The sequence below is a fragment of the Notothenia rossii genome (genome assembly GCF_949606895.1).
Source record: "Notothenia rossii genome assembly, chromosome: 1".
Taxonomy (NCBI): Eukaryota; Metazoa; Chordata; class Actinopteri; order Perciformes; family Nototheniidae; genus Notothenia; species Notothenia rossii.
The window spans coordinates 29,396,788-29,423,343 of record NC_136912.1 but is presented as its reverse complement, the minus strand read 5'-3'; the positions used below and the strand labels follow the sequence as shown (position 1 = coordinate 29,423,343).

At 40.3% G+C, this 26,556-nt stretch overlaps 1 protein-coding gene across 1 annotated transcript in view; it reads right to left on the bottom strand.

Annotated features, from left to right (window-relative positions):
• The window catches only part of pkd1a (polycystic kidney disease 1a), an 84,132-nt gene extending 57,787 nt beyond the window's left edge, over positions 1 to 26,345 (bottom strand). The window contains exons 1-9 of the mRNA XM_079688105.1: positions 25,391 to 26,345; positions 6,754 to 6,825; positions 6,592 to 6,660; positions 5,472 to 5,543; positions 4,525 to 4,688; positions 3,961 to 4,211; positions 2,374 to 2,634; positions 2,103 to 2,271; positions 801 to 978 (exon numbers count right to left, since the gene is read on the bottom strand). Coding sequence (XP_079544231.1) covers positions 801 to 978; positions 2,103 to 2,271; positions 2,374 to 2,634; positions 3,961 to 4,211; positions 4,525 to 4,688; positions 5,472 to 5,543; positions 6,592 to 6,660; positions 6,754 to 6,825; positions 25,391 to 25,665 — 1,511 coding nt within the window. The 5' untranslated portion in view covers positions 25,666 to 26,345. The remainder of the gene's footprint in view (positions 1 to 800; positions 979 to 2,102; positions 2,272 to 2,373; positions 2,635 to 3,960; positions 4,212 to 4,524; positions 4,689 to 5,471; positions 5,544 to 6,591; positions 6,661 to 6,753; positions 6,826 to 25,390) is intronic.
• Between the last annotated feature and the right edge of the window lie 211 nt (positions 26,346 to 26,556).

Genomic DNA, 26,556 nt, shown 5'->3' with positions numbered 1-26,556 from the left:
CACACACACACACACACACACACACACACACACACACACACACACACACACACACACACCGTGAACTCCTCCTCCCTGTGTTAGGATTACAATGCAGCTGTGCTTTTACAGATGTGTTTTTTCACGACCCTCTACGACCTAAACACCAGAACTCGGGGCATTCAGAACAGCACAAGCCCAGACATTTTTTTTATGGACAAAAGACAAATCCATAGCACACATGACGTAAAGTAGAGAAAGTAAACAGGCATTGCTATTTTTGTAGAAACAACATGAGTAATCCTGAGGTCACTATCACTTCTCATCTGCATTTACCGGTAGTTATACTATGTGGGAAAAAACAACAATGAAAGTATTTAAGGCAGCCAGGAAACAAAACACATTAATGAGTCAATGTAAAAGATAACAAGGACAGCTTCAAGGCATGAAGCTTATAAAAAAAGTAAGTATTAAAAAAATGACTGCCGTTGAAACACACATACAAACACAAAGAGACACTTTCAACAAAAAAACATTCACAAACTGACAGGAGAAGAAAAACCTAAAATGTTAATTTAAACCTTGCAATTGATGTGTTTTTGTAAAACTACAAAAACTGAAAGTTGGCTAAGTATACACAGCGATCTATCGATTCTGCTGCGAACAGCAACATGGTGAGGAATATTGAAATGGTCGGGGATGCCACTTTGTGTTGCAGAGCTGGCAGGTTCTCTGTACAGTACCTGACGGAACTAATGCAGAAAAAACTGATAGAAATGATGAGAGACTATTTCTGCAGGACATCAGACAGAAAGACTCACTGTGGGACTTTGGGCGACAGAAGTGTACGCAGCGCGTCGAGTCGGGCCGAGGCCAGGTCCCCGCCGCGGTCTGAACACTGCTGTCGAGCATCTGTCCAGCTCAACTCCTCTGGAACAATCTGGAAACAGCGTGAGGACTCGGCGTGGTACTTCCCATCCTTTGAGCAGTGAGGGGAGGCTGGAAAAGGACAGAAACATTCACATGATTTCCCAGATCTTTGAGGCTCCACAGGAAACATCACAGAAAAAAACAGAATCATTGTTTTATTGCTAAAGAGAATATCTTCAAAAACTCTAATTCTATTCTATCCTAACCCTATTACGATTTTTTAAAGATATAAAAAATAGGAATGAATTCCTGCTTTAATCTTGTGGAACAGATTAATATTACATTGTATACATGTGTACTGTACAACGCATTCGTCAAGATCATTAGAAGTTAAAATACTACGTTCACATTCGGTGACGTTTCACTAGGTTATTCATTTTGCACTGAATGTTTATTGTCGAACTGTCATTAATGTGACCTTTTCCTCTAGGAATGCATCTCCATTTCCATGATACGGTAATCTTATTATTAAAATGTATGAAAGTGATTCATTTGGGTTGGAAAACATGGGCTGTATAGTGCATGTCTTCTTTATAGTGTTCAATTTTTTTGGATAAAACCTTGAAATGGACTGGGCTTGATCTTTGAAAAATCTTTGGCAAACACAGAAAAAAAGATAATAAATGAACAGAAGATGAAAAAAAAAAACACTTAGGAGAGCGGCCTTACTCAGATACACATACATACAGGACACAAATAGTCACAGCCGGACTGCAACATGTTTTGTCTTTCCTATTCCAAAATGTTCTCCTCGAGTTACTCACATAAGTGAATATATTGCCTTGTGCTTTCTTTGTCTGTCTCTTTCTGCTAAAGTTAGTCTGCTTCTTTGTGGCACACAGATCGTATTTAATATTTAGATAAATCAGCAAAATCCAGGAAATCTTATCGCAAGGATGAGAGGGTATGAAGGAGGGGTTCTGGGAGATTAATTAAGGGGGGTAGGTTGTCTGTGTATTGTGAGTGTGTTTTTGTGTCTATATATAACTCGTGAATGTTGACATTTATCCTGTTTTCGATCATGTTATTTTTCCACATAAAACCGATGAAGACCCACAGAGCTACTGTTGAGGTTTACAGTTTAGAGCTAACTGGCTATTTGTTACTATCAAGAGGTTTAGAGTCAAACACAAATGATTGACCGTTGATTAGCAACATTAGCTGCTTTTATCTGGTGTGTTGGTGTATTCTACCTTTGGCAACTTGGACACCATCCTTGGAAATCTTCCAGTCCACATCCACGCTGACAGCCCCCCAGCTGACAAGTGTGAACTCTAGGCTCTTATTGGCCACAGCCAGAGGAGGACAACGCAGCTCCAGCTTGGGAGGAAGTGTCACGGTCACTTCTCCGTTTGCAAGGACCTCAAAAACGTAAACATAATAAATAAGATATTAAAATACATGTTGACAACAAGGTTTAAAAAACATAAAAATAGCTGTTCTTTGATATCCTTTATCCCTCACCTTCTTGTGTCCAGCAGAGACCGTCAAACTGATCGAATATTGTCCTGGAAGTCCGTATTTGTGAGTTGCTGCTGTGACCTCTGTTCCTGCTTGGTCGACCCGAGGAGAATGGTCACCAAAGTCCCAGGTTAGCATCACTGGAGTGACGGAGGACGTAGCGGAGAAACTGATGTGGTCGTGCACGCTTTGCAGTGGGAGAAACTTCAGTGAAACGACAAAGTCCAACTCAAACACAAAATGAGCCAGAGCCCACCCGCATTCCTGCACAGAGAGGAAACCATGTGAAGAAGAGGAGGTCTTTGTGTTAATATGATTCATTGAAAGTCAATTATTTTAAATGTTTAGAAGTCTATGGTTTTATTATTTTTATGGTTTTAAAGGTCCCATGTCATGCTTTTCCGGTTATTACCCGTCCCCTTGTGTGTTATGAAGGTTTTTATGCATGTAAACGGTGTGCAGAGTCAAAACCTTCAAAGTACACCTTGTAGCGAGTAAAACTCTAACACAGAAAATACCTCCCCAAAACGCCTCGTTGGAGATACGTCATTGTCCATTGTTTACTTCCTGGGAATCGTGAAGTAGGAATGGCCAGTAGCCGCGCCCAGAGCTATGACGCGATACAGTCATGCGGTACCCGGAACCAAATGGGCCAATCCGTGGAGCCGTTACGTTACGTCCGCGGAGCCGTTACGTTAAGCCCCCGCTGATTGGTCCAAATTGACCAATCCACGGACTTCCTCACACACACACACTCAGTGCATGCAGCTCTGCTGATTTCTCCTCCCTGGCAGCAGGCTGATAACAGACAGTTGGGATCGCGGCGAAATTCTCTCTGCAGACCCATTCTCACAGCGTTTATCAACCTTTTTCTTAATCAATATCAAGCCACACTTATTGTTTTTACTTCGGCTGTGACTTTTTGTGTGATCAGGGTGAGTTTGGCTATCAAGCCACACTTATTGTTTTTACTTCGGCTGTGACTTTTTGTGTGATCAGGGTGAGTTTGGCTGTGTTTCGCTGTCGCTAAACAAGGAAACCACACCTCCACGGAGCTCAGCGCGATTCACAACGTCCCAACCAATCAGAGCATACTGTGCTCACAGGGAGGATGGGGGCTGGAGCTATTGGAGCTACAACGAGCCGTTAAAGGCAGAGAGTGAAATTCAGTGAATACACGTAGTTTACAGAGATGCTGTATGAGAAACCAAAGTGAGTTTGGAAAATTGCACAATATAAATCTATTCTAGTAGACCTCAACAATGGAATTATGATCAGTGGAAATGGCCATGACATGGGACATTTAAATTAAAACTTAAAACAAATAATCTGCTCTGATTAAAAAAAAAACTAATCTTTATCTCCAATTTAGAATTTTGGATAACTTGAGTGGCTCTATACAGCAGCGCCATAAGAAACTGAATCTGTGGATGAAGGGAAGTCATTCAAGCCCCAGAAGGAAGTTGTTGGTTGATTAAAAGAAGGGGTAGTGGAAATCCTTAATGGTGTGTTTACAGAAGAAGAAACAAAGCAAGAGGAGGGAACTACACTTCCTCAGAGTTTAATCATAACTCTTTGTGTAGTGCATACCTTCATTACATGGGGGTTTGTACAGGCGGCAGAACACTGAGACTCGCTGATCAAGTTCGGCTCTGAGTTCGTGCTGCAGAGGCACTCGTTCCTCGCCCCCAAGCCCCCGTAGCGATGGGATGCAGCAAAACACACACTGTTACACTGTTCATGCGTGAAGTTTCCGGGTGTGGAGGAAGAGAAGATAACAAGCTCGCTCCGTCCCCCTCCTCCACTGCTGCTGTCCTCAAGACAACCTGCATAGTTCAGACCTAGAGGAGAAGGAAAGGTTTTCAGACAACACAGTGAAAATATATTTTGTCTTATGATCAATTATAATCTGTCCAAACCAGCAAACAACTATCAAAGAGCTCAACTAATGAGAAGTTTAATCCTCTGATGTCGGTATTTCTCACCACAAAGATTGCGTAATATGATTACAATCATTTGGATTTGATTTAAACAAAAAAAAGCCGAAAATGTCAAATGAATTAGCATTTGCAAGGATTTATTTTTGTACTTTCTTTCCTTGTGAGACTTTATTGTAGGTGTATTAATGTAGCATCTCTACAACGTGCTTCGTACCACAGGTGAGCAGGCTGACGTTGAGCAGGGGTCTGTGTCGCAGCTCAGGAGGATGGTTGCAGAGCATGGCGTCCGGGCGTCGAACCCGTACCCCTTTCTCCTGGAGCCAGCTAACCAGCCGAAACAGCTTACAGTCACAATCAAAGGGGTTACTGCTCAGGTCACTGGGGGAGAGGAGGACAGGGAGGAAGGGGATCATTCATGGGGAAACATGAGATGTTTACATGTTAATCAAATTGTATGGTATGGGCTCATGGTAAAAAGAAAAGAGCAATAAAGCTGAAATCCATTATTTCAAATGAATTTTTAATAAGCTACAAAAACTATGGTAGAACATTTGGAGTCTTCTAATGGAATTAGCTAACTAATTCATCAGACCTGGAGGAGAAGGAAATTAGGCAGTGGGATTTTCCACAATTGGTCATAAAAGTTAGCATAACCACAGAAAATGCGCTGGTCTTAACTCGTAACTCGTAACAACTTCAAAAAAGAAAAAAGCAGGGTAAATACATGGAGCAATAGATGGAAGTGGGAGAGAAAAACCTTTCAAGAAAAAAACAATAAGATGATATAAGTCGCTTGGAAATGAAATGTATTATTATTATTATTATTATTATTATTATTATTATTATTATTATTATTATTACCGACTACTACATTTAACTGTGCTGAATACAAATGTGCACAAAAAGAAAACTACTCACTACCTCCCACTGCAGTCTGAAATAAAGCTTCATTCATCTTGAGCGTAGGCGAGGTAACTGGAAAGGTGCTGCTTACTTAAGCATGTGTGATCAGAGGCGTTTGTAACATAATGCTTTAATACATCGGTGTACAAATAGGGTCTAATAATATTTGAATGATCATCTGATTTGTTTTGTTTTTTGGAAAGACAAGAGACAAAGAGATACAGAGAAAGAAAGAAAGAAGTGACTGTGATTACTTACATTTGAGTTAAGTTGCAAAGGTTGTCACATATTCTTTCTTCTATGGTGGTGATGACATTGTTGCTCAAATCGCTGCAGAACACACAAAGCAGAATTCATATTCAAACAAGTCTTAAGTCACTTGTATTGAATTTCTGATTGGTGGCAATTCATATGGTACTGTCATTATGTGATACATAATTGCTGTGTGGTTTCTGTTATTGACAACAGAAATAGGGTCATTGGATGATTGGAGATGTGAAGCTGATTCTTCAATGTTATTATCTGATTGTTGCAATCACACAAAATGTGTTGATCAATGTAGAGGGCATTTTCACATCTTCTTCATAAAAACTGCATCAGATATATAACGCCAAATTAACTAAATCCAAAACAACTGAAGTGCTGAGTAAGAGTTAGACTTGTTTCTTTCCACTTTGTTTCCATACTCTCTTTCTTTTTCTTAACTCCCTCCCTCTCTTCTCTATCCAGTAGGCTACATAATGGGGCCGTTGTGTGGCGGTTTTGGAAGGAACTGATGGAAACCACCAGTCCTCTCTCAATATACACACACACACACACACACACACACACACACACACACACACACACACACACACACACACACACACACACACACACACACACACACACACACACACACACACACACACACACACACACACACACACACACACACACACACACACACACACACACACACACACACACACACACACACACACACACACACTTAAATGGCCATTCAGTGGGTGGAAGAAATAAGGTAATGGTTGGAGGGAGAGGGAGAAATGGGGCGGGGGGTGGAAGGAGGTAGTAGGAGCCTGGAGCAGTTAGCAGTAATTGAACTTAATCGTGCCTTGATTGGTATGTGTGTGTGCGTACATGTGTGGGTGTGTGTGTTTGTAGTATACAGTATACAGTGTGTGTGTGTGTGTTTTTGTGTTTTTGTGTTATTGCTCTCCGGTCCAGATAGCTTGCTCCAGGGATTTCTGCCTACTTAAATCCAGACTAAACCAGACCTTTCTCCCTACTATTTTTTTTTTCATCTTCCTCATCCTCCTCTACTCTCGACCTTGGGTTTGCAAAGGTCCTCATCTGTTCTTGACTTTGTACTCACAGGATTGACAGCGGTCCGCAGCAGAATACTCCCCTCGGGAGAACATTGATCCTGTTTCCTTGGAGATACCTAAAAGATAGATATATAGTTACATATATCAAGAGAGATGCAGGTAGATGGGTCCAAACTGTATATGAATATTTAACTGCATTGCATACTCACAGCTCTCGGAGGCCAGTGAGACGATCTAGCAGGCTGGTATCAAGGGAGGAGATGTGGTTCCTGGAAAGGTCTCTGCGGGAACAAACCGACATGTCCACATTTAAAATGCATGACAGGGCAAGATGATTGCAGGCACACAAAATCACACAATCATCCTCAGGCGACACCATTTATTTAACTGTGGCTGTGCATGTGCTGGGAGATTACATTTTAAAATTGCAAAGAGAAACATATAACAGTAGCTCCGTCTGTAGGGACTAACCGAAGGGTTGGCGGTTCAATTCCCAATCAGACTCAACAAATACAGAGTGTGGACTGGAAAGGTGCCACTTCTATAATGCATATACATGTATTCCAACGCATGTGTGTATTTGTACTGTACTGTGTGTGTGTTAAACATATACGGTGTAGATATAAACCACTAAACACAGTGTAGATATATGTATCTACACTGTGTTTACAGAGTGGAAAACTCAATTTACCCTATGGGATCAATAAAATGCTGGAGGACACAATACTATGAACAAGGGGTGTATACCTGTACTGACGATAGCTTATAAAACAATTGAATATTGATAGTTTTATAATGTACATGAATAAATAATCCAGCACCTTTTAATAATTTATTAAGTTAGTAATTAAACTACAAAATAATTTCTTGTTGTGCAGTGATGGTTGGAGAATTCTTCTCCACTGCCAACACTATTTTGAGTTCAATTATTTTGCCAAAGAAGAAACAAAAAACACAATATGTAAAGTTAAAGTCGATATTTACTGATAGCATTAATACATATTTTATTTAATCTCTAGAAATATCTTGTTAATATTCTTATAGTAATTCATTTTGGCCACAATAATCATGTAGTGTAACTCAGAAACCATGACAGCCCTACAACAATAATGCAACCTGTTCTGTGTTTTTTTGTCACAGATGTCACATATCACTATCCTTTTTTCTTAAAGGTGACCTATCATGCAAAATGCACTTTTGTACGTCTTTTACACATGAATATGTGTCCCCGGTGTTCCAGGGAACTCACCAAGTGTCAGAAAACACAACCCTCTCTATTTTCCTCCATACCCAAATCTCTTAAAAAGGGGCTGCAACGGATCTGATACAGACTGATACAGATTTGAACAGAAGTGGCGCTACGGTTATTAGGCCAACTCCACCAATCAGGAGGAGACAGCCACGGACATTGCCGTTCGAAAGCGCTGGAGACGCTGTAGTACATATGCCAGGCCTGTAGATGGTGCTGTTCTCACAGAATCAGCCCATGCAAAGACAGTGTTCAATTGAGTGAAATGAGGAATGGCTAAAATGTATGATCTGTTTGGTATTTTGAAAAATAAAAAGTATAAATATGCCTTATATAGGTATGGTCCTACACTATATTATTCAAATATAGCATGATAGGTCCACTTTAAATTAACTTAAAAAATACTTTTCTTTGATATTGCCAACCTTCAAGATTTTCAATCCATATTTACTTTTAACTCATAAAGTAGCCCAAACAGTATTTTCGAGCAAGTGACAGAAAATAGTCCCTAGCCAAATACAAACTGGGGTCATGATGGTTGCAAAATAAAATAATGGAATTAAACAGGGCACTCTTTTACCAAGTTGGAGGACTCCTAAAAGATTAATTGAAACATTATATTGATCATCATCAAAGAAGCAGAGGCCAAGGCATCCAAACAACATTCCAACAACAAAGGGTTTTTGAAGCTGTATTGATTGTCCAAAACACTTAATTGATCACAAATCAAAAGTAGTTCCCAAAATGTTTTAAACCTCCAATGAGAATAATTGATATTGTCATAATAACGAGATTAGTGGGTTCCTTTGTCTATTTTGGTCTGTGAGTTACGGGGGATCACTTTAATTATTCAGCAGGAAATAAACCCCTGTGAGGCAGGATGTGAATGGAAGGCAGATAAGACGGCAAATGACAATGTAAATGTCACTCACCCACATAAAGCACTCAATTAATGCACACAGTCTTTCCAACAATAGAAAAAGGAGTACATGAAGATGAGCAGAACAGTGAGAACCAGCAGACGGTAGTTCACATAGTAAGGAATATCTCAAATGTTCCGTACTCGTTTTAAAAACGCTGAAATATGTTTAATGAGAAAAAATAATTAAGATGCAGGAGAGGCATACTAAAAATTCAATTTCAGGACATTTATATGCATTTTTTAATTGCAAGTGTACATATTTTCTTCTACTAATGTTAATGGCCATTTGATTTTCTAAGTGTTATTTAAAAAAAACATGATAGTAGGCCAACACTGATATCAATAACGGATAGGTAAACACTGATATACTGCTATTATTTTAGCAAAGAATCCTTGGTTATTGAAAAATTGGGACCAACCTTAGTATTGAGTGATTTTAAAGTTGGAATGCATAAAGATCAAATTCTCCCTAATGGGGAGCTATGTAACATATCTTTGGCATTTCTGTATAATAATTCTGTGTTACTAATCGGCCAAACTATGAGGCAATGGCAATGCAGTAAATCTGCATTACATGTATACGGGCCAATATACTACAAGCCTGGCTGATTTATTGCTCCAGTGCGAACAAGAGAAAGTATACATGCACATACTTTGCAGTGCACAAGGTTAAAAGTGTGTTCAGTACTGATCACCGAGTCAGTTGGACACAGGCAGATAAAAGAGCCAGGAAATGAGGAGTTGCGGAGACAAGGGGAGCAGAAGAGGAAGCAGGACGGAGTCAAGCTTAGTTAAGTGGCTTCGGTCTCCTGTGTGCCTTCGCAGGAAAGCCTCAGCTGCACTTTAGGACGAGACAAAAGTGAGAGAAGAAAAAACAAGGAGACAAGAAGCAAGAGGTTCAGGGAGGGCAAAACGCTTTGTGTGTGTCAGAGACGACAAGAAAACACCAGCCTGGAGTGTGTTCAGCTAATTTCACAGCAACGATTAAAAATCAAAGTCTAAAACAGGAAAATGTGTTGAGTGTATGGGAATGTACGCCCCTTTCTCCTCGCTCTCTGTCTTTCTATGTGTGTGTGTGAACAGAGCAGGACGCCCATTCCCAAAAGGAAACATCTGTACATTCCAGACACGCTGTGTAAGAAAGATGGAGACAGAGAGGGAGAGAGAGGGAGAAGAGGGAGAGAAATATCCTCTGCTAAACCCATCAGCAAATGAAACAGGACAACATTGAGACGCTCCGCCCACAAGCTGATCATTCACACATTAGGCTGACACCTCGCATTATGTGATGCTCTCTACCTTTAGGCAAGCTGTGTGTGTGTGTGTGTGTGTGTGTGTGTGTGTGTGTGTGTGTGTGTGTGTGTGTGTGTGTGTGTGTGTGTGTGTGTGTGTGTGTGTGTGTGTGTGTGTGTGTGTGTGTGTGTGTGTGTGTGTGTGTGTGTGTAAAACTATTATGCAATTTATGCAGAAAATATGAACTTGTGGGATTCGCTGCATACACATAAGGAGATTAGGTAGAGGAAATGTGTGTGTGTGTGTGTGTGTGTTTAACATGACCATATAATGTGACCTTCACAATGACTATTAGCAACAGGCTCCCGTTCTCTCAGCTACCTCTGGACACACATGGTTTTACTTACGCACACATATACACACACGTACACACACGTACACACATGGTGCTGTTTTACTAACGGTGTGGCCAATGATCTAACCACTCCTTATAAGGCCTGTCTGGTGCCACTTATTCTGAGCTGGAGGATAAGAGCGCACACACACACACACACACACACACACACACACACACACACACACACACACACACACACACACACACACACACACACACACACACACACACACACACACACACACACACACACACACACACACACACACACACACACACACACACACACACACACACACACACACACACACACACACACACACACACACACACACACACAGCTTATTGGGTACTGAGGGAGGAGGAGTGGGTATGAGCTCTGGAGAGGAACAAATCAATCTGAGGTGGGATGGAGGAAATGAAAAAGAGAAAAGAAAGCCACTGAAGTAGATTGATATCTGCTGGACTTCCTTCTGCACAAAAATGAGTTTGGCGAATAAAACTGTGATGTAGGTCTAATGGTGGGACGGACCGGTATCTGCTACATGGCGGTGGCCAAGTGGTCCAAGTCCCCGTAAGTGAAGGCCAGCGCTCCACAAACCCACTAAACACAGACTGCTCTGCGGTCGCTTTCATCCCCCTCAGCATCCCTGCCTGACTCCTCCCTCCCTCCCTCAGTCACTTCTCACAATTTATTTCTCCCTTTATTTTCCTCCCCCTGCTGCTTTGTTTATGTTCAAATTTTGGGCAGACAGTCTGACGGGAGGGAATGCTGGACGAAATGAGATGGAGTTGGAGAGGGAGAAGGCAGGTGGTAAAGGTAAGCAGACGATGAAGTGGGAGACTAGCAGTGATGCCAGGTATGGAGAACAACCGCCCCTACTGTGAGCTGCGTGTCCCTTGGGCGCCTGTCTTACTGCCTCCACTCTGCTTAATGTGAGAGCTGCCAGCATGGGTCACAAGTAAGGGCTTACTTTCCCTATACTGCACGAAGAGAGGGAGCATCAAATCAGGAGAACGGGCCGAGCAGTCTGGGATGTTAAATGAACAGGTTTGGTCTAAAAAAACGTTTTGCTTCTTGGACTCTGACTGGGTCACAAACACTCTACTCTTTAGAACATTCTGTCCATTTTTCCAGCTGCTGCTGCCTGGGTCGTCTGGTGTCCAGCTGGCAAGTGAAGGGCAGCTGTGTGCAGCGGTTTAACACACTCACTCAAAGTAAAGCGCACACAGACACACACATACACACGCTTACATGCTGTCAATGAATGCAGGACAAACAGAACTGCTGTAACACTGTCTCAAGCTCTTTGCTCACTAAATGAAACTGTGTGAGTCAAACATTTCTTGAAGTCATAAAATGTGGGCTTGAAACAGAAATGGGGCTCCGGCTGCAGTGTTTCTGGTTTGTGACAACGACGGAAAGAAAAAAAAGTAACTACTTATTATTTTCAACTCAGTATAACAAACTCAGTATTGACATTAACTGCAAAAACCCATAACTCAAAATCAAATACAAAAGTCCAGTTTGAAATTCCCTTCTTTTTGTTTTTTTGAAATTTTGAAATGAATGGCAATGCCAGACATTACAGTAGACATCTACTAATATTGTGTTTTTCCGACACTACTTTAGACCCCCTTCCCCCGCTGCAATGTAACACACTGTCTAATGTGTCATCAAAGAAATGCAAGCACCTGTCATCTGCAGTGATTTCTCTCTCATCAATATAAAAACAAACATCATTGGATTATTGGAACTTAAGTCAGAAACAGAAAAGGGAAGTCATTGATTAAAGTAACATTCATATATTTCTCTTTCATTAAGATTTTTAAATACAGCTACGTAAAAATCACATTTACTAAAAATGGATTGAAATGTTAGAGTAACGATGGATATTGGCTTCTTTTGGTCCCTCACTTTACTCTAAATATTCATATGTACACCTGGTTTCTGTCTTGTATGAGCTAAAATTATGCATAAGTTTATTAAATTCCAGTCATGACATATGCTCGGTTTTTCATTATTTATTAACCTGAACGCCAGTTGGTTTCAATTCTAATCATGATTGTAAAATGTGGCTTGAAACTGCATTTTAACTTCGGCAGGATGTATGCATGGCATATCAGAAGATATGGGCTTATTAAAGATTGTTCACAATTATCATTCCTTTTAACCTGTTAAGCCCTGAGCCTGTTTCCCAGGTCTCAGGCTCGAAAATGACATTCCCAGAACAAATGACCATAAGTTCACTTCTAAAATGGGTAAATGAATACTCTTTTTCTCAAAGCAATGATACACCTGTGAGTTGGATGTAGAAAAGTCAGTATCTATACAGATTTTTTTTATTTTAAAGTAAATTCAGATTGAACATAGTAAAAACATGTAAATTATAGTGTCCGTCCCAAAAAAACACATTACACAGCCGGTACCGGGGGCTCTCGGGCTTAACAGGTTTAGTCGAATCTTGTGTGATCACATTAATAAAAAGGCTGTTTCAAATAAGGGATTTATTTGTCCTTTGACTTCAGAGGATGGCGTCATCAGAAGTAAGAATATGAAACATTAATTAGTTTCTTTATAGTAGTGGCAGACAATATGTTCCACTTAAATGCAGCACATTCATGTGCACATTTTAATAATGGGGACAATTTGAAATGCAAATTAGTCTTTCTATCAACTTATGCTGTGCATAAGAAGTAAGGAATAGAATACCTGATTTAGAACACATTCAGTTATTTAAATAATGTGTATACTATGCACTTAGAAGACTTTGATGTTGGAGGTTGGAAACTCTGATTGACTGCAACTTCACGAATGGCACAGCAATCTTTTGAGCTGATGCTAATATCAGCAGGCCAAAAGGGTCACTATAATATAACATTTGGATGCTATCCATTAAGCTGCCCCCAACTTGTCGACTAAACGTAAGTCGGCGGAAAAAAAATCTTAGTAGACTAATTTTTCATTAGTCTATTAGTAGAGGGAAATAAAAAAGGAAAAAAACTCTGTGCGCTGCGTGTGCTTTGACGCGTCAGCTGGAAGAAATCCTGTCATTAAGATCATTCATTAGGAGTTTAAACCCTGCGGGCAAATAGTCGCCTGCACATCCCCGCCATCGGAGCGCAGCTTTCTGAACGCCGGTCATAACAAAACACGGAGCTTAATTATCCCGACAAAGTGTGTTTCTTTCTCATAATTGGAGGAAAACAGCAGCAGTCAGGCAGCAGCCTAGCATCGCATCAACATATAGAACTATAGTATATAATCATTCTGAAGCCAATTCAGATATGAATTATAGAAACTAGAACTTAAGGTTCAGTGTGTGTCCTCCCTGCTTGTTCACACACACACACACACACACACACACACACACACACACACACACACACACACACACACACACACACACACACACACACACACACACACACACACACACACACACACACACACACACACACACACACACACACACACACACACACACACACACACACACACACACACACACACACACACACACACACACACACACACACACACACACACACACACACACACACACACACACACACACACACACACAAATAATTCTTACCGGAGCTTCTGCTGTTTATACCGCTGACGGGCAGACCTCTCCGTCCTTGAGTTGCACTTTGACTCTCATGCGCTTTCTACGTGTAACATTGAATTTATATTTCAATGGTTCATTATTACAGTTTTGTTTTATATTCTATGTGAAGCACAGCGTAGCCTACCATGCTGTTATAATAACGTTCTTTATCAGCCTTTGAAACTGAAACTATTTTGGGAGAAGACATTTATAAATATATTATACACATCATATACGTGTGACGATTAGTCGACTAATCACCTGAATTGAAGACAATTGGTCGACTGGAAAAAAAATGTTGTGGAGGGCAGCCCTTCTGTTACCATGGCTGTGTGCAAAATCACTTCCTCTTTCCGTCATTCATTACTCTATTAAAAAAAACTTAATAATTCACCCTGTTAGTGATTAGTTAATCTAATTATAAGTCGCTTTGGATAAAAGCGTCTAACAAGTGACATGTAAAGTCATTTTGATCTTTTATGAATCGGCCACATTTTGCAATAGCACTTGTTTCCACATCTTTATAATTAAAATTATTGGATTGTGGGATTGTTTTGTTCCATTTTCAAATTTTTGAAAGCACTATTTCTCCAGAAATGTTCTCATATATTTGTTAAACAAGAAATGACTTAACCATGTTAGTTTTTGCTCTTGACATTCACAAAGCATGTTTTGAGCAAACATTTAAAATATATTTAAAAAAAGCCAACAACTAAAAGTATTTTCAGGATGTTTGTATGAATGACCTGGCTAATGCTAAGCATGTCTACATCTACTGAAACCTGCATACATGCTTTATGGAAATAAGACTTTGCAAATAGTCATATTTTAATATTTCAGATATATTAAACATCTGTAATCTTGCAGGCACTGCTGTGTACACTGACATAAATAGTAAATATGCTTATTTCCATCCTTTCTCCACAACGTTTTGCATGGCAGCTGCACTGAAGTATAATTTATTCCATGTTTGCAAAAAGAGGGAAAGCTCCACATAAACTGATTCAACAAGTGGAACAGCAAGAGCAGCGTGCACGATAATGAAGCATGTCAGCAGTTAAATAAGACGGCAGCATCTTCGAGTCAAGCGTATCATTAGCCGCCTTGAGAGCTCAGAGGTCGGCTGCTGGCAGGAAAGATGTCGGATGAAAATGAATGATTTGTCTCGGACCTTCAAACTGTGAGTCTGTGCCACTCCTCCCTATATGAACTCTGACCACAGTACTATTTCTGGTTGTTATGAATCAAATCAGGGGATGCTTTTGCCGTATTTCCACATGCTCATGATGTTTTAGTTGCAATAGTCGTTAAGCTGTGACAAGGTTACAACATAAAATTCCTTCACTTGAAAAGGAAATTGCAAAAGTGAGCTTATATTATCAATCGAATGTTTTGTGGACATTAAATGAAAACTTAACACAATGCAACGGCCTGTTCTTCTGAGATATCTTATGCCTGTCACTCTCTGCGCCCAGTGTGAGCAGAATACAAACAAATACTGTGTTTCTGAACACACTACACACAAAAGCACACAGACAGTCACTCTTGCCTTAGATTTTCATAAGGAAGGGAACAAAATCCAATCATTACCCTCCACTTCTTCCTGCAGGTGAAGAGGGAGACAACAGGTCAAGTGCTTTATGAGCTGAAGCGAAATCCAAATGATTCCTCTGCTGCGGTGAACACCTGTCAAAGTGTGATTTCTATTCCCTCCGTGGCACAACCCAAGCCAAAGGGGAATTAGGTGGAAAACATATAATGACTTTTATGTCATTGAGCAATATGAATCTCTAATGTAGGTATTTTCTTATTACCATAAAGCCTAAAAGACATACATTAGTTGAATTGAGCACAGTCAAATGAAGCAGCCATAATGAATTACTTTAAAGGGGCATTAATATGCTTTTTTGGGGTTTCCCTTTCCTGTAGTCTGTTGGTTTTTGTGCACGTAAATGACCTACTAAGGCTAAAATCCCAAAGTTCCCTCCAGAGGGAGTTTCTCTCCGACCCACACACAGCCTGAAACGCCTCCATTGGACTTTCTTTACTTCTGTAAAATAGTGACATCACAAAGTAAGGCATCTATTGGCTAAAGTGCACCAACACCCACATTGTACATGATAGGTTAAGGTGCGGCACATCTCTAAGCAGTTGACCAAACTGTTGGATAACAACATCCATAACATTCATCTGCTACTTAGTAATTATGTATCTATTTATATAATATATCATTCCAATAGCTTGCATATAGGGCTCTTATTTCACTACTTCACTTTTTTAAAACTATTTATTTTTGTATTTACTTTTTAATATTTACTTGCACTATATTTTTCTGTTTTTCTGTATTATTGTGTTGCACTGTTGGAGAAGCCTGTGAACTAAGATTTTCATCGACATAACTACTCTTTAGCTATGTTCGTATGACAAATAAAGAACCTTGAACCTTGAGACTGGGCTCTGGTTTCAGACAGAGGGTGAAAAGAGGTGCTGCAGTACAGGAAGTATGAGAAAAATAAAGACCTTTTTGAACATTAAAGCATGAGAACATGTCACAGTAGAGGCACAACATACAGTACAAATCTGAACCTGAAAATTAGCATCAAAGGGCCCCTTTAATTAGGAAATCATAGTTTTGAGGGAATTTACGCATTTATTGAGTCAGATTTGCTCACCTTTTTACCCAAAAACAACAAAATACATGGTTTTGAACTTTACTCTTGTCTCTCTGCTGTATTTATTCTCTGTTGCATAGAAAGACTCTTACAGTACATACAGCAGCAACTCAATTAACATGCCTAAAGAAACTTGGTTATGCAATGGCCTTCATCTTATTGTATACAGTAAAGAGTGCTATGTTTAGTGTCTTTTTCTACATGTGCGCCATTTATATCTTTCCAACATAAGTGCCAGTATTTTCTTGAATTGACACTCCACCCAGAAGCAATCTATTTAGAGTCAAACACTCAACCTTGTGACGACAATTGTAAACAGTGTCTTTTCAGCTTGCATTTTCTCACTTTCAATGGATTCTAAGGAAGCTCGTACGTTCAATCAGGAAGACTGCAATTGCGTTTATTCATTCTCCTTTCTTTCCTTATCCACACTCTTCCAACAGCCTCTAATTAGCTTATTATAGGTGTAGCTTTTAACTCCAAAGCCAATTGTTGTGATGCTGTCAAAGTCTACCTATGGCTGCAACTCCCCTCTTAAGCACTGGGGCCCCCACTGGGTTTTTTACTATGTTCAATCTGAATTTTCTTTAAAATAAAAAATATCTATATTGGTTCTGACTTTTCTACATCCAACTCAAAGGTTTATCATTACTTTGAGAACAAAGATTATTAATTTAACCCTTTTAGAAGGGAAGATATGGTCATTTGTTCTGGGAATGTCATTTTCGAGCCTGAAACCTGAAAAACAGGCTCAGGGTTGAACAGGTTAAAGATATATAATAAACGATGGTTTTATCACCAGACTATACACAATTCAACCACCTTGTGTAAGGATCAATGAATGTGGACGATGAAAGCAAAAGAAAACATCAACAGTGCGGCACTATTACATTACATATATACTACCTACTAGAGACACACACTGAGACATGTTACTTGTGACAATCCCCACAGGAGCAATTTGGGGTGAAGTGTCTTGCCCAGGGACACAACGACATGCTGACTGCAGTGGGGTGTGAACCTTTGACCCCCCTGATCCGAACACATACGCAAAACCCACTGCGCCACAAACCTCCCTATTACACCTGTACCTATGTACCTTTTAAAACCATATACTGTAAATCATAACAATACACTTCTTCATTTTCCAGTTTCACTAACATGCGGCTTCATGATCAATGCTATGATTAAAAAAAATGTTTGCCATATATTTATAGCCATTTCTACAAACTGAGCATTAAATGGAGTGCAGAGTGTCAGATTATGCTGCCAGTGTGACCTGAGCAGGTTCTATGGATATTTGTAACGTCATTGAATGCACTGACACAGAATTAATGTTAGCTTTGAGACACAGCTGCTGTTTTTTGGCAATGGGCAAACTACAAAGTGTGTTACAGACAGTCCACACCAAATGTTTTAAATGGAGAGTTATTTCAAAGGAAAGTGTATTTTTTCAGTTTAAGATCAGCTATCACAGCTATTACATTTCAATTGATGAGTAATGTAATTTATTTCGCTGCTTATTTCATGTGCTAATCTAAGCGTCAATTACTCAGTGTTAAACCTTGTTTAAAAATAACTCCTACATGATGTGTAATTTCATAAGAGAACGGATGTGGAAACCATAAACTCAAAGAAAGAAATACTCTGATGTTTTCAGTTTCTGGCTCAAAACAACTGTTACCCAGTGAGTTTCCAGTCTGTATATCTGTTTATTTTTCAAGATTTTCGTCTGTGAACACAACACATCTGGCAGAGCTTCAGCGGGAAGATTTACAGCCAACTATGTGAATGATGCCCAGATGTGCACAAGAGGGTTTATGACAAAGCAGCTTATTTTGTGCCATCAAATGTTATGAAAGGTTTGAGGAAGAGGGAAGTGTTTCCATGCCACAAACTTACAAAGAATTAAGAAAAGGACCAAGACAAACACAAACACACCCAGGACTTCTTGCGAAAAGAGTTCCTTCTTCAGTCTACCGTGTAAAAACCACCCTCACAGCTTGAATTAGTTAATAATGAACCAAGACATTTCTGTTACCAGCAGTTAAACATTATTTAGTTCATGGACACACACACACAGAGGTGGAAAGCATGGGAGCCGCCTCGTCTTCTTCTTCACTCCCTGTTTCTTCCCCTCGGAATGTCTGTGCTTCTGTGGGTGATGTCATTGGTTACAATTGCCATGGTAACACAACAAATTCTTCCTCACATATGGCCACTAGATTCAATCTTTCCTTTCCCACTTCATTAAAGCAGGTATGTGTATATCTGGTGTTTTGATGGTTGTATGGATGATAGAAGCAGAGATAGAAAACCCACAGAAAAGTGGGGGAATTTGAGATTGAGTCTTGTCTCTTTGACAGCTGCGAAGCCTCAGGACTGCAAAAAGCCAAAGTTGCTCCCTGTAACTAGACTTGTCTCAAAAGAGGATCTCCACCCCTGAAGTGTGTCTTTGTGCATCTCAGTGCCATGGGGACGCCAAACAACCCTCCTGACCAGGGAAAGGGTACACTTAACAAACACATTTTTTTTGTTAAGAAACCAGATAAGACTCTCCCTACTCTCCCTACATACAGTACTTCAAGACTCATCTGTAAACAGTGCAACTGCTTTTTCCACTCCCGACCATCGAATGGAAAACATTTTTATGTAGAAACAGCATACAACACAAGACATAGGGAAATATTGACCAACTTCAAAGTGGTATACAGTACACATTTCTTTACAGCCCTTCCAACAGCATGGCTACAGCAACTTCCAACCAAAAATCCCAGGTTAATTGGTCAAATTAAAAACGGTATATCAAATAATAGTGTGCTTACATGCCAGTGTTAGCATGGTACACACTAAAGTGCTAGTATGTTAAGATGCTGTACAGGTTAAATTAAGTGGCCAAAAACTATGGGCTCAGAACAGTCTCATAATACACAAATGCACACAGAAGGATTCACACTTGTATTTCATGATCCACAAAAGGATTCACAACTTGTGTTTTTCAATGCACACACAAATGTGTTCCGTTTCATATACATGTACTGTATATAAAATCCAAACACAGAAAAAAGTTTTACATATTTATTTTTGATCCACACATATTTGTTTTCCGTTTAAAACCTCTGAACCTGCAAACACAAACCACTTTCTGTGCACGGATCGCTGTGCATTCGTGTGTGGGTTTTTTGAGACTCCCCTGACGGTCAGCCGATTCGTACTTGTAATTTTTTCTATCTATAGCCAATCAGATTTCTCCTCAATTCTAAGCCAATCACACGAGCGCGCCCCCACGAGGGTAGATTTCATGCGTTCATGACGTAGCGCTTCATGTACGCATTTTGCGCAGTCCGGAGCTGACAGGTCCATGGAGCCTGTCTGCAGGCGCTAATCTCAGGACACCTCCACTCTCAGTTTTCGAACAGGAAATGCACGCAAATACAAGCCTTTATATTATTAAGGTACAGCGCCACTTTCCGAACCATTGAAGAATGCTTGTGTGTACACAAAAACGGCAGGCAAAACCGTTTTAAATGTGTGTTTCCTGTATGGCGAATACAGCTGCTTTATTTATGTCTGTATGAAGTTGTTGTGAGTGTGGACTGGAGGGGGCAGCTACAGGTTAGCTTAGCCTAATCGATCAGTGCATTACGAAGCCAGTGCTAGACAGTGAGTGAACTGTCAAAGGGGGGGAGCCCCGCCGGTCATTATCGGCCGATATTCACTCTAAATAGTTTAATCGGTGCTCTCTATAAAGGCTGATCAGGAGAGCTGGATCTGATATCGATATGGACATAAACGCGAGTGAAGTATAACCGGACGCGAGAGAGAGATCAGATCAGCTGCTGGGTCTGACGGAGACACGCAGCTCTGCATGATCATCTGATGCTCCGCCCTCTGTTTAGCGAGCTGACCGGACAGCGCAAAATGCGTATATGAAGTGTCATGAACGCAATAAATCATACCCTCGTGGGGGCGCGCTCATGTGATTGGCTTAGACTGGAGGACACATCTGATTGGCTATAGATGAGAGAAATTACAAGTACGAATCGCGTGATCACCAGGGGAGTCTCAAAAAACCCACACACGAATGCACAGCGATCCGTGCACAGAAAGTGGTTTGTGTTTGTAGGTGCAGCGGTTTTAAACGGAAAACAAATATGTGTGGATCAAAAATAAATATGTACAACCTTTTTCTGTGTTCTGTGGATTTTATTTACATGTATAATAATCGGAACACATTTGTGTGGGCATTGAAAAACACAAGTGTGGATCCGGAAATACAAGTGTGAATCCTTTTGCGGATCATGAAATACAAGTGTGAATCCTTCTGTGTGCATGTGTGTATTATGAGACTGTTCTGAGCCCATAAAAAACATTAACTGGTGGCAACCAATGCTAGCATTCAAAAAGTAACATGCTGCTAGCATATATAAGCTGCATCCAATGCAACGTCCGAGCAGTGTTAGGCATGTCAGTATGCTAACATCGACACTGTTACGATGTTATTATGACTGTTACTGTTATGAGGCCCAACTAACATTAGCATTGAAATGGTGATGCTAAGATGCGAACATATCATCAAAGATCCCAGGATCCCGTTATTTTTGTTCTGGAGGGTCAGGTTTTTGGGTTCATGCGCCACTGGTCAACTTTCATGGGATTGAACAGTTAATCTGTAACACTGTTTCCAGTTCTCACACGCTATTCTTCCCATGCTAATTCTAAGCTTGTTAGCACTAACATTCAAATTAAAGTACATCTGCAGTACCTTAATGTACAGCAAGACTGTTGGCAGACTCAAGCCAGGTTAAGCTAAACAAATATAGCACCTATTTTGTTCAGTGAACTCTTTAAAAAATAAAAGACTTCCTCCTACATGTTTTTTTTTACCAGATATTGCAAAGAATGTGTGGATGTCTCGTGGCCCTTATGTTTGTATGTTCTTCTCAGCTTGTACTGTAATTTAAAAAGTAAACTTGCATTGGATGACATCCTTCATCTCTGACATGGCCTCTGGATTATTTTGTATTAGAACTGATCGAACTGACTTTGATATGGAAGGTGCTGTACTGTATGCGCAGTACAAAAGGTCACATGATTCAGCAGATATAAGAAGTCCAATATCATCAGTAGCGTATCCTACACTAACGAGAAAGCTATTGACCAAGGTGAACAAGCCTTTAAGAGAAAATAACAGCATTAAAATCGAAGCTCGAAATACTTAGCAATCCATTTATGTACTTGCTGCCAAATAAATGTATAAAAATAAGTTACAACCAAATCTCGTCTATCATTGTAAACTGATCAGTTTTAATAAACCGAGTACGTTCAGACACACAAGACTGAATTTCTTATTTACTTTCTTTGCCTATTGTCCCAGGGCAGACACAGCTCCGCGATGAAAATGTGTTACAGCAATCTGCATACTAAACGAAGGCTATAGGGACTTTAAAATCCGAGTGTAATCCACAATCATTTCCCAGAAGTGACTTCAGAGCTGCATAAACCGTCTCTATGAAGTGTTAAGATATTTTGATCTGTGTGGGCTGAACAGATGGACTGGTGTGTAACGGGAACACTTTCCTTCAAACACACTCTTTATCATTTATTTCCTTTCTCCTTTTTACAAGGCGTGTGTCTAATTTGTTTTAATTTGGGGCAAGGTAGGGGCACAGAGGACTTCAGTTATGTATTACTGTCCAACCTTGAATTTGACAGATCACAAACATGTTGCTTCTCACTGAAAGAAAAACGCTGTTTTGGGTAGTAGTGTTCTGGGTTTGTGACATATCAACATGTGAATGGACTAGTTGAATGTACTTCTATAATTGGGAAGCAGAATTTTTATTCTAGAAATTATAATTGTCGTGTTTTTGGAACTGCAAAGTTCCTGAAAATTCACCATGCCTTTTCCATTCTCTCACTCTCCACCTCTATCACACATTCAAAACCAGCAGACATTTGAATGTCACATTTCAGACCTGCCATATTGTCAGAACTTCCTTGTTTTTCCACAGTAAATGCCTCTGAAATGTAAATGAAAAAGCTTGACATGCGTCTGCCTCTCTTTAAATTGTCAAGTGGTAGCCTCTGTCTAATACTTGAATTTATGTGCTGACCAGCGTGAGTCATCAGCGCAAGTCCATTAAAGTTTAAACACGTCTATCTATAAGGTATAGTATATGAGTATATGTATGTATCACCTATGACACTATTACTATTACTATCACTGTGACACACACACACACACACACACACACACACACACACACACACACACACACACACACACACACACACACACACACACACACACACACACACACACACACACACACACACACACACACACACACACACACACACACACACACACACACACACACTTCTTTCATGGTATTCTACACTCTCTTTCTCTCTCTCCTCCCTTCACACACACACACACACACACACACACACACACACACACACACACACACACACACACACACACACACACACACACACACACACACACACACACACACACACACACACACACACACACACACACACACACACACACACACACACACACACACACACACACTTCTTTCATGGTATTCTACACTCTCTTTCTCTCTCTCCTCCCTTCACACACACACACACACACACACACACACACACACACACACACACACACACACACACACACACACACACACACACACACACACACACACACACACACACACACACACACACACACACACACACACACACACACACACACACACACACACACACACACACACACACACACACACACACACACACACACCCACACACACACACACACACACACACAGCTGTTCTACTATTATTAATTTATAGCCTCTCCTTACTTGACGAGTAAATGAAAATCAACCAAGTGCAGATCCACGGTGTGTTTACTGCTCCAAGGTCTCAAATTCAATTCCTAAAGAATAGGGGCTATAAATATAATACCTCACTTTTTTTCAGGTTCTTGCACATATTTCAACCCTTGTCTCATTCAGTTTTTTCTAAAGTTAATTATGTGACATTGTTAGCGATACACTATTATAGAAAAGTGGCTTGAATGTGCTGTTTTTATCAGCTTAGAAAATGAATGTATAGAAACTGTAGTTACCTTTCTGTTATTTTTGAGAGAATGATTCTCTGCCTCCCTGAGAGAAAATTACCTTTTTTTCAATAAATAATTAGTGAATATCTTACACAGACCAAGGACTGTCTAAAGCATTATAAAATACAAATCATATCCCTCTGGCATGGTCAGCCATGAAATCTGAGCTAATGAGAAGATCTGATTTTAATTTCATGCTCCTGCATGTACTGTAGGGAGGTGAGCAGCAGTCAAGGGGCCAAATTAGCGAGGACAGTAATGTTCACAGTCAGTCACCTACACATATGGCCTCTGCTGTTATAAGATGAAGGTGGTTTACATCGACCAAAGCAATTAGCACTCCGATAGAGTCTGACATGATTAGAGACAGATCTTGCAGAAGGGTCTGCCACTCATTACGTGGCACCTAACAGAGCACTCTACCTCTGTTATGCAAATACTAACAGTAAATGTCAAGCGCTATTGAAGACGCCATTAAGGACGCCATTAAGGGAAAGGTTTAAATCCATTCAAAATAAGCAGCACACGTATGCACGCTGCCGTTAGATGTGAAGATTTTCAGTTTACACTTCACTCCAAAAACTAATTTAAATGATATGATTATATGTTTGATTTTTCTAAAACCTCTTGAAGATGTTCCTGCACATTGACTACATCCCTGGTATAAAGGGTACATATCTTAAATATAAGAAGGAAGTGTGAGGGGAAATAAATAATTGATAGCATGTGTCTTGAGTCGGCGCAGAACAGAATGTTCTCGCTGCAGCAGCACCAGAGGCTGAAGTCTGAGCTGCACCACAAACACCAAGTTCACTTCTCTGGTGACCAATTCCATGTATACTACCTACTAGAGACACACACTGAGACACACACACACAGTGTCACAAGAGGTAGGGCCTTCAATAGAAGGCTGCGTCACACCAAAAAACGTCACCGTTAAACATAGCAAGTGCTACTTCTTTCAAATTATACTTCTGTGTATCAAATGTTGCATGTTTTTCTTGAAATATTATTAATATATTTCTTTGTCTTTTTTTTTTAACAACCAGCAATGGTGAATAGTTCAATCAATCCCACAACATCTGTCAGAGTGAATCTGGCTCCAACAAATGATTCCTTTTAGTATACTCCAATCTTCAAATTATCCTCCCTATTAATTTGTCAGAAAATTGCCAAAAATGCAACCCAAAACACAAAGATGATACACAATGATACACAATACAGAAAACAAGTAAATACACAAATGTAAAAAGCTGGAACCAGCTAAATGTCTCACATTTTTGCTTCTAATTACTTGAATGACAAATCGATTATCAAAGGAGGTGAAGATATGTCGATTAACCAATCAATAATCGACCAATTATTTTGGCTTCACGCATGACAACAACCAAAACAAAAGCACAAATACAATTAATTGAAATCCTTTAGTAGTAGGCTATGGTGTGATGTGGCGTAAACAAAAACATGGTAAACTAGCCTGTGACCCCTGTCACTGTATGGCACACAACAAGCATCCTTACATAGAAACAATTAATTGAGTTGTCAAATAAATTCAAATATAGTTGCAAACATTCTAAGCATTCCCCCCCCCCCCCCCCCATCCCATCTCTGCACTTACAGCACGGTGGTGTCCGGCGGGATGTCCGCCGCTGCCGGGGCCCTCTCTAGCCCGAGGTGGGAGCAGTTGACGGCGCAGGACGGCAGGGGCCCCGCCGGCGTGCAGCTGCAGTTGACGGGACAGGGGCTGCAGCTCCGGCCGCCGTCCCCCGCAGGCCCGGAGCCCCATGCCCCCAGGCAGCAGAGCGCCACAAGCAGACTGGAGAAGAAACTAAGCCTCGGGACGCAGACGCCATGTTTTCGCTTGGTTAAAGTCTGTCCATTTCCACAAGGCATAGCTCACTCACATCTCATCGCCTCTGATGGTGTAAGTCCTCTCAGTCTGGGAAGGAACAAAATACTCAAAACAAAGGCAAACACACGCGTCCCTGTTCACGGCTCTCATGTGAGAGGGGACAACACGAAAAGAAGGGATTCACTTTTAGACACCGTTAACTCCACTGCGTTTTCTTCACTTCTTCTGGTCGGATCCCCCTTCTTCTGAAAATCTAACGGAGCTTCTCCACAATCCTTTCAGGGGAAAAAAAGTTTTGGAGAACTTCCTCTCTCCTCCTCCTTCCACTCGATGCAGTACCATGAGCCCCCGCTGCACCCTGCTTCATTCGGTCATTACTTTCTCAATGTAGAAGCCAAATTGTACTCATTGCATTGAACACAACTTATAAAGTAGAAACAATTACAAAAGTCTAAATAAAACACATACATTAATAATTGTTGTATTGAAAATGATGTAGTCTTCTTTCTATTATCATGGTCATTATTGTTGTAACCTGCCAGTGACAAAACCAGCCTTTTTGTCAACATTTATTTTGAAAATTGTAAATGCAATATAAATGTTGTGACAATGGTATTTATAAATTATTTAGACTGTTGTGTGTTTTTAGTTGTGACAGAGGCTGCACGTCGTCAATTTGTATAGTTGTATTCTATAATGCATTGTTGGAGGAGCTCGGGTCATACGATTTTCATTGCCATTACTACACTGTAGCTTATGTGCATATGACATTAAAACCTTTGAATCTTGAATCTTGAAATGTGGATTTTTCCTCTTTTCTACAGTAACCAGATATCATATCTGGGAATATTCACAGTCCAATTAACAATAGCACTTTGTAATATTTTTTTTTAGAGTTTTCTGTTTTTTCTATGCTGTCCTCAGAAGTTCTT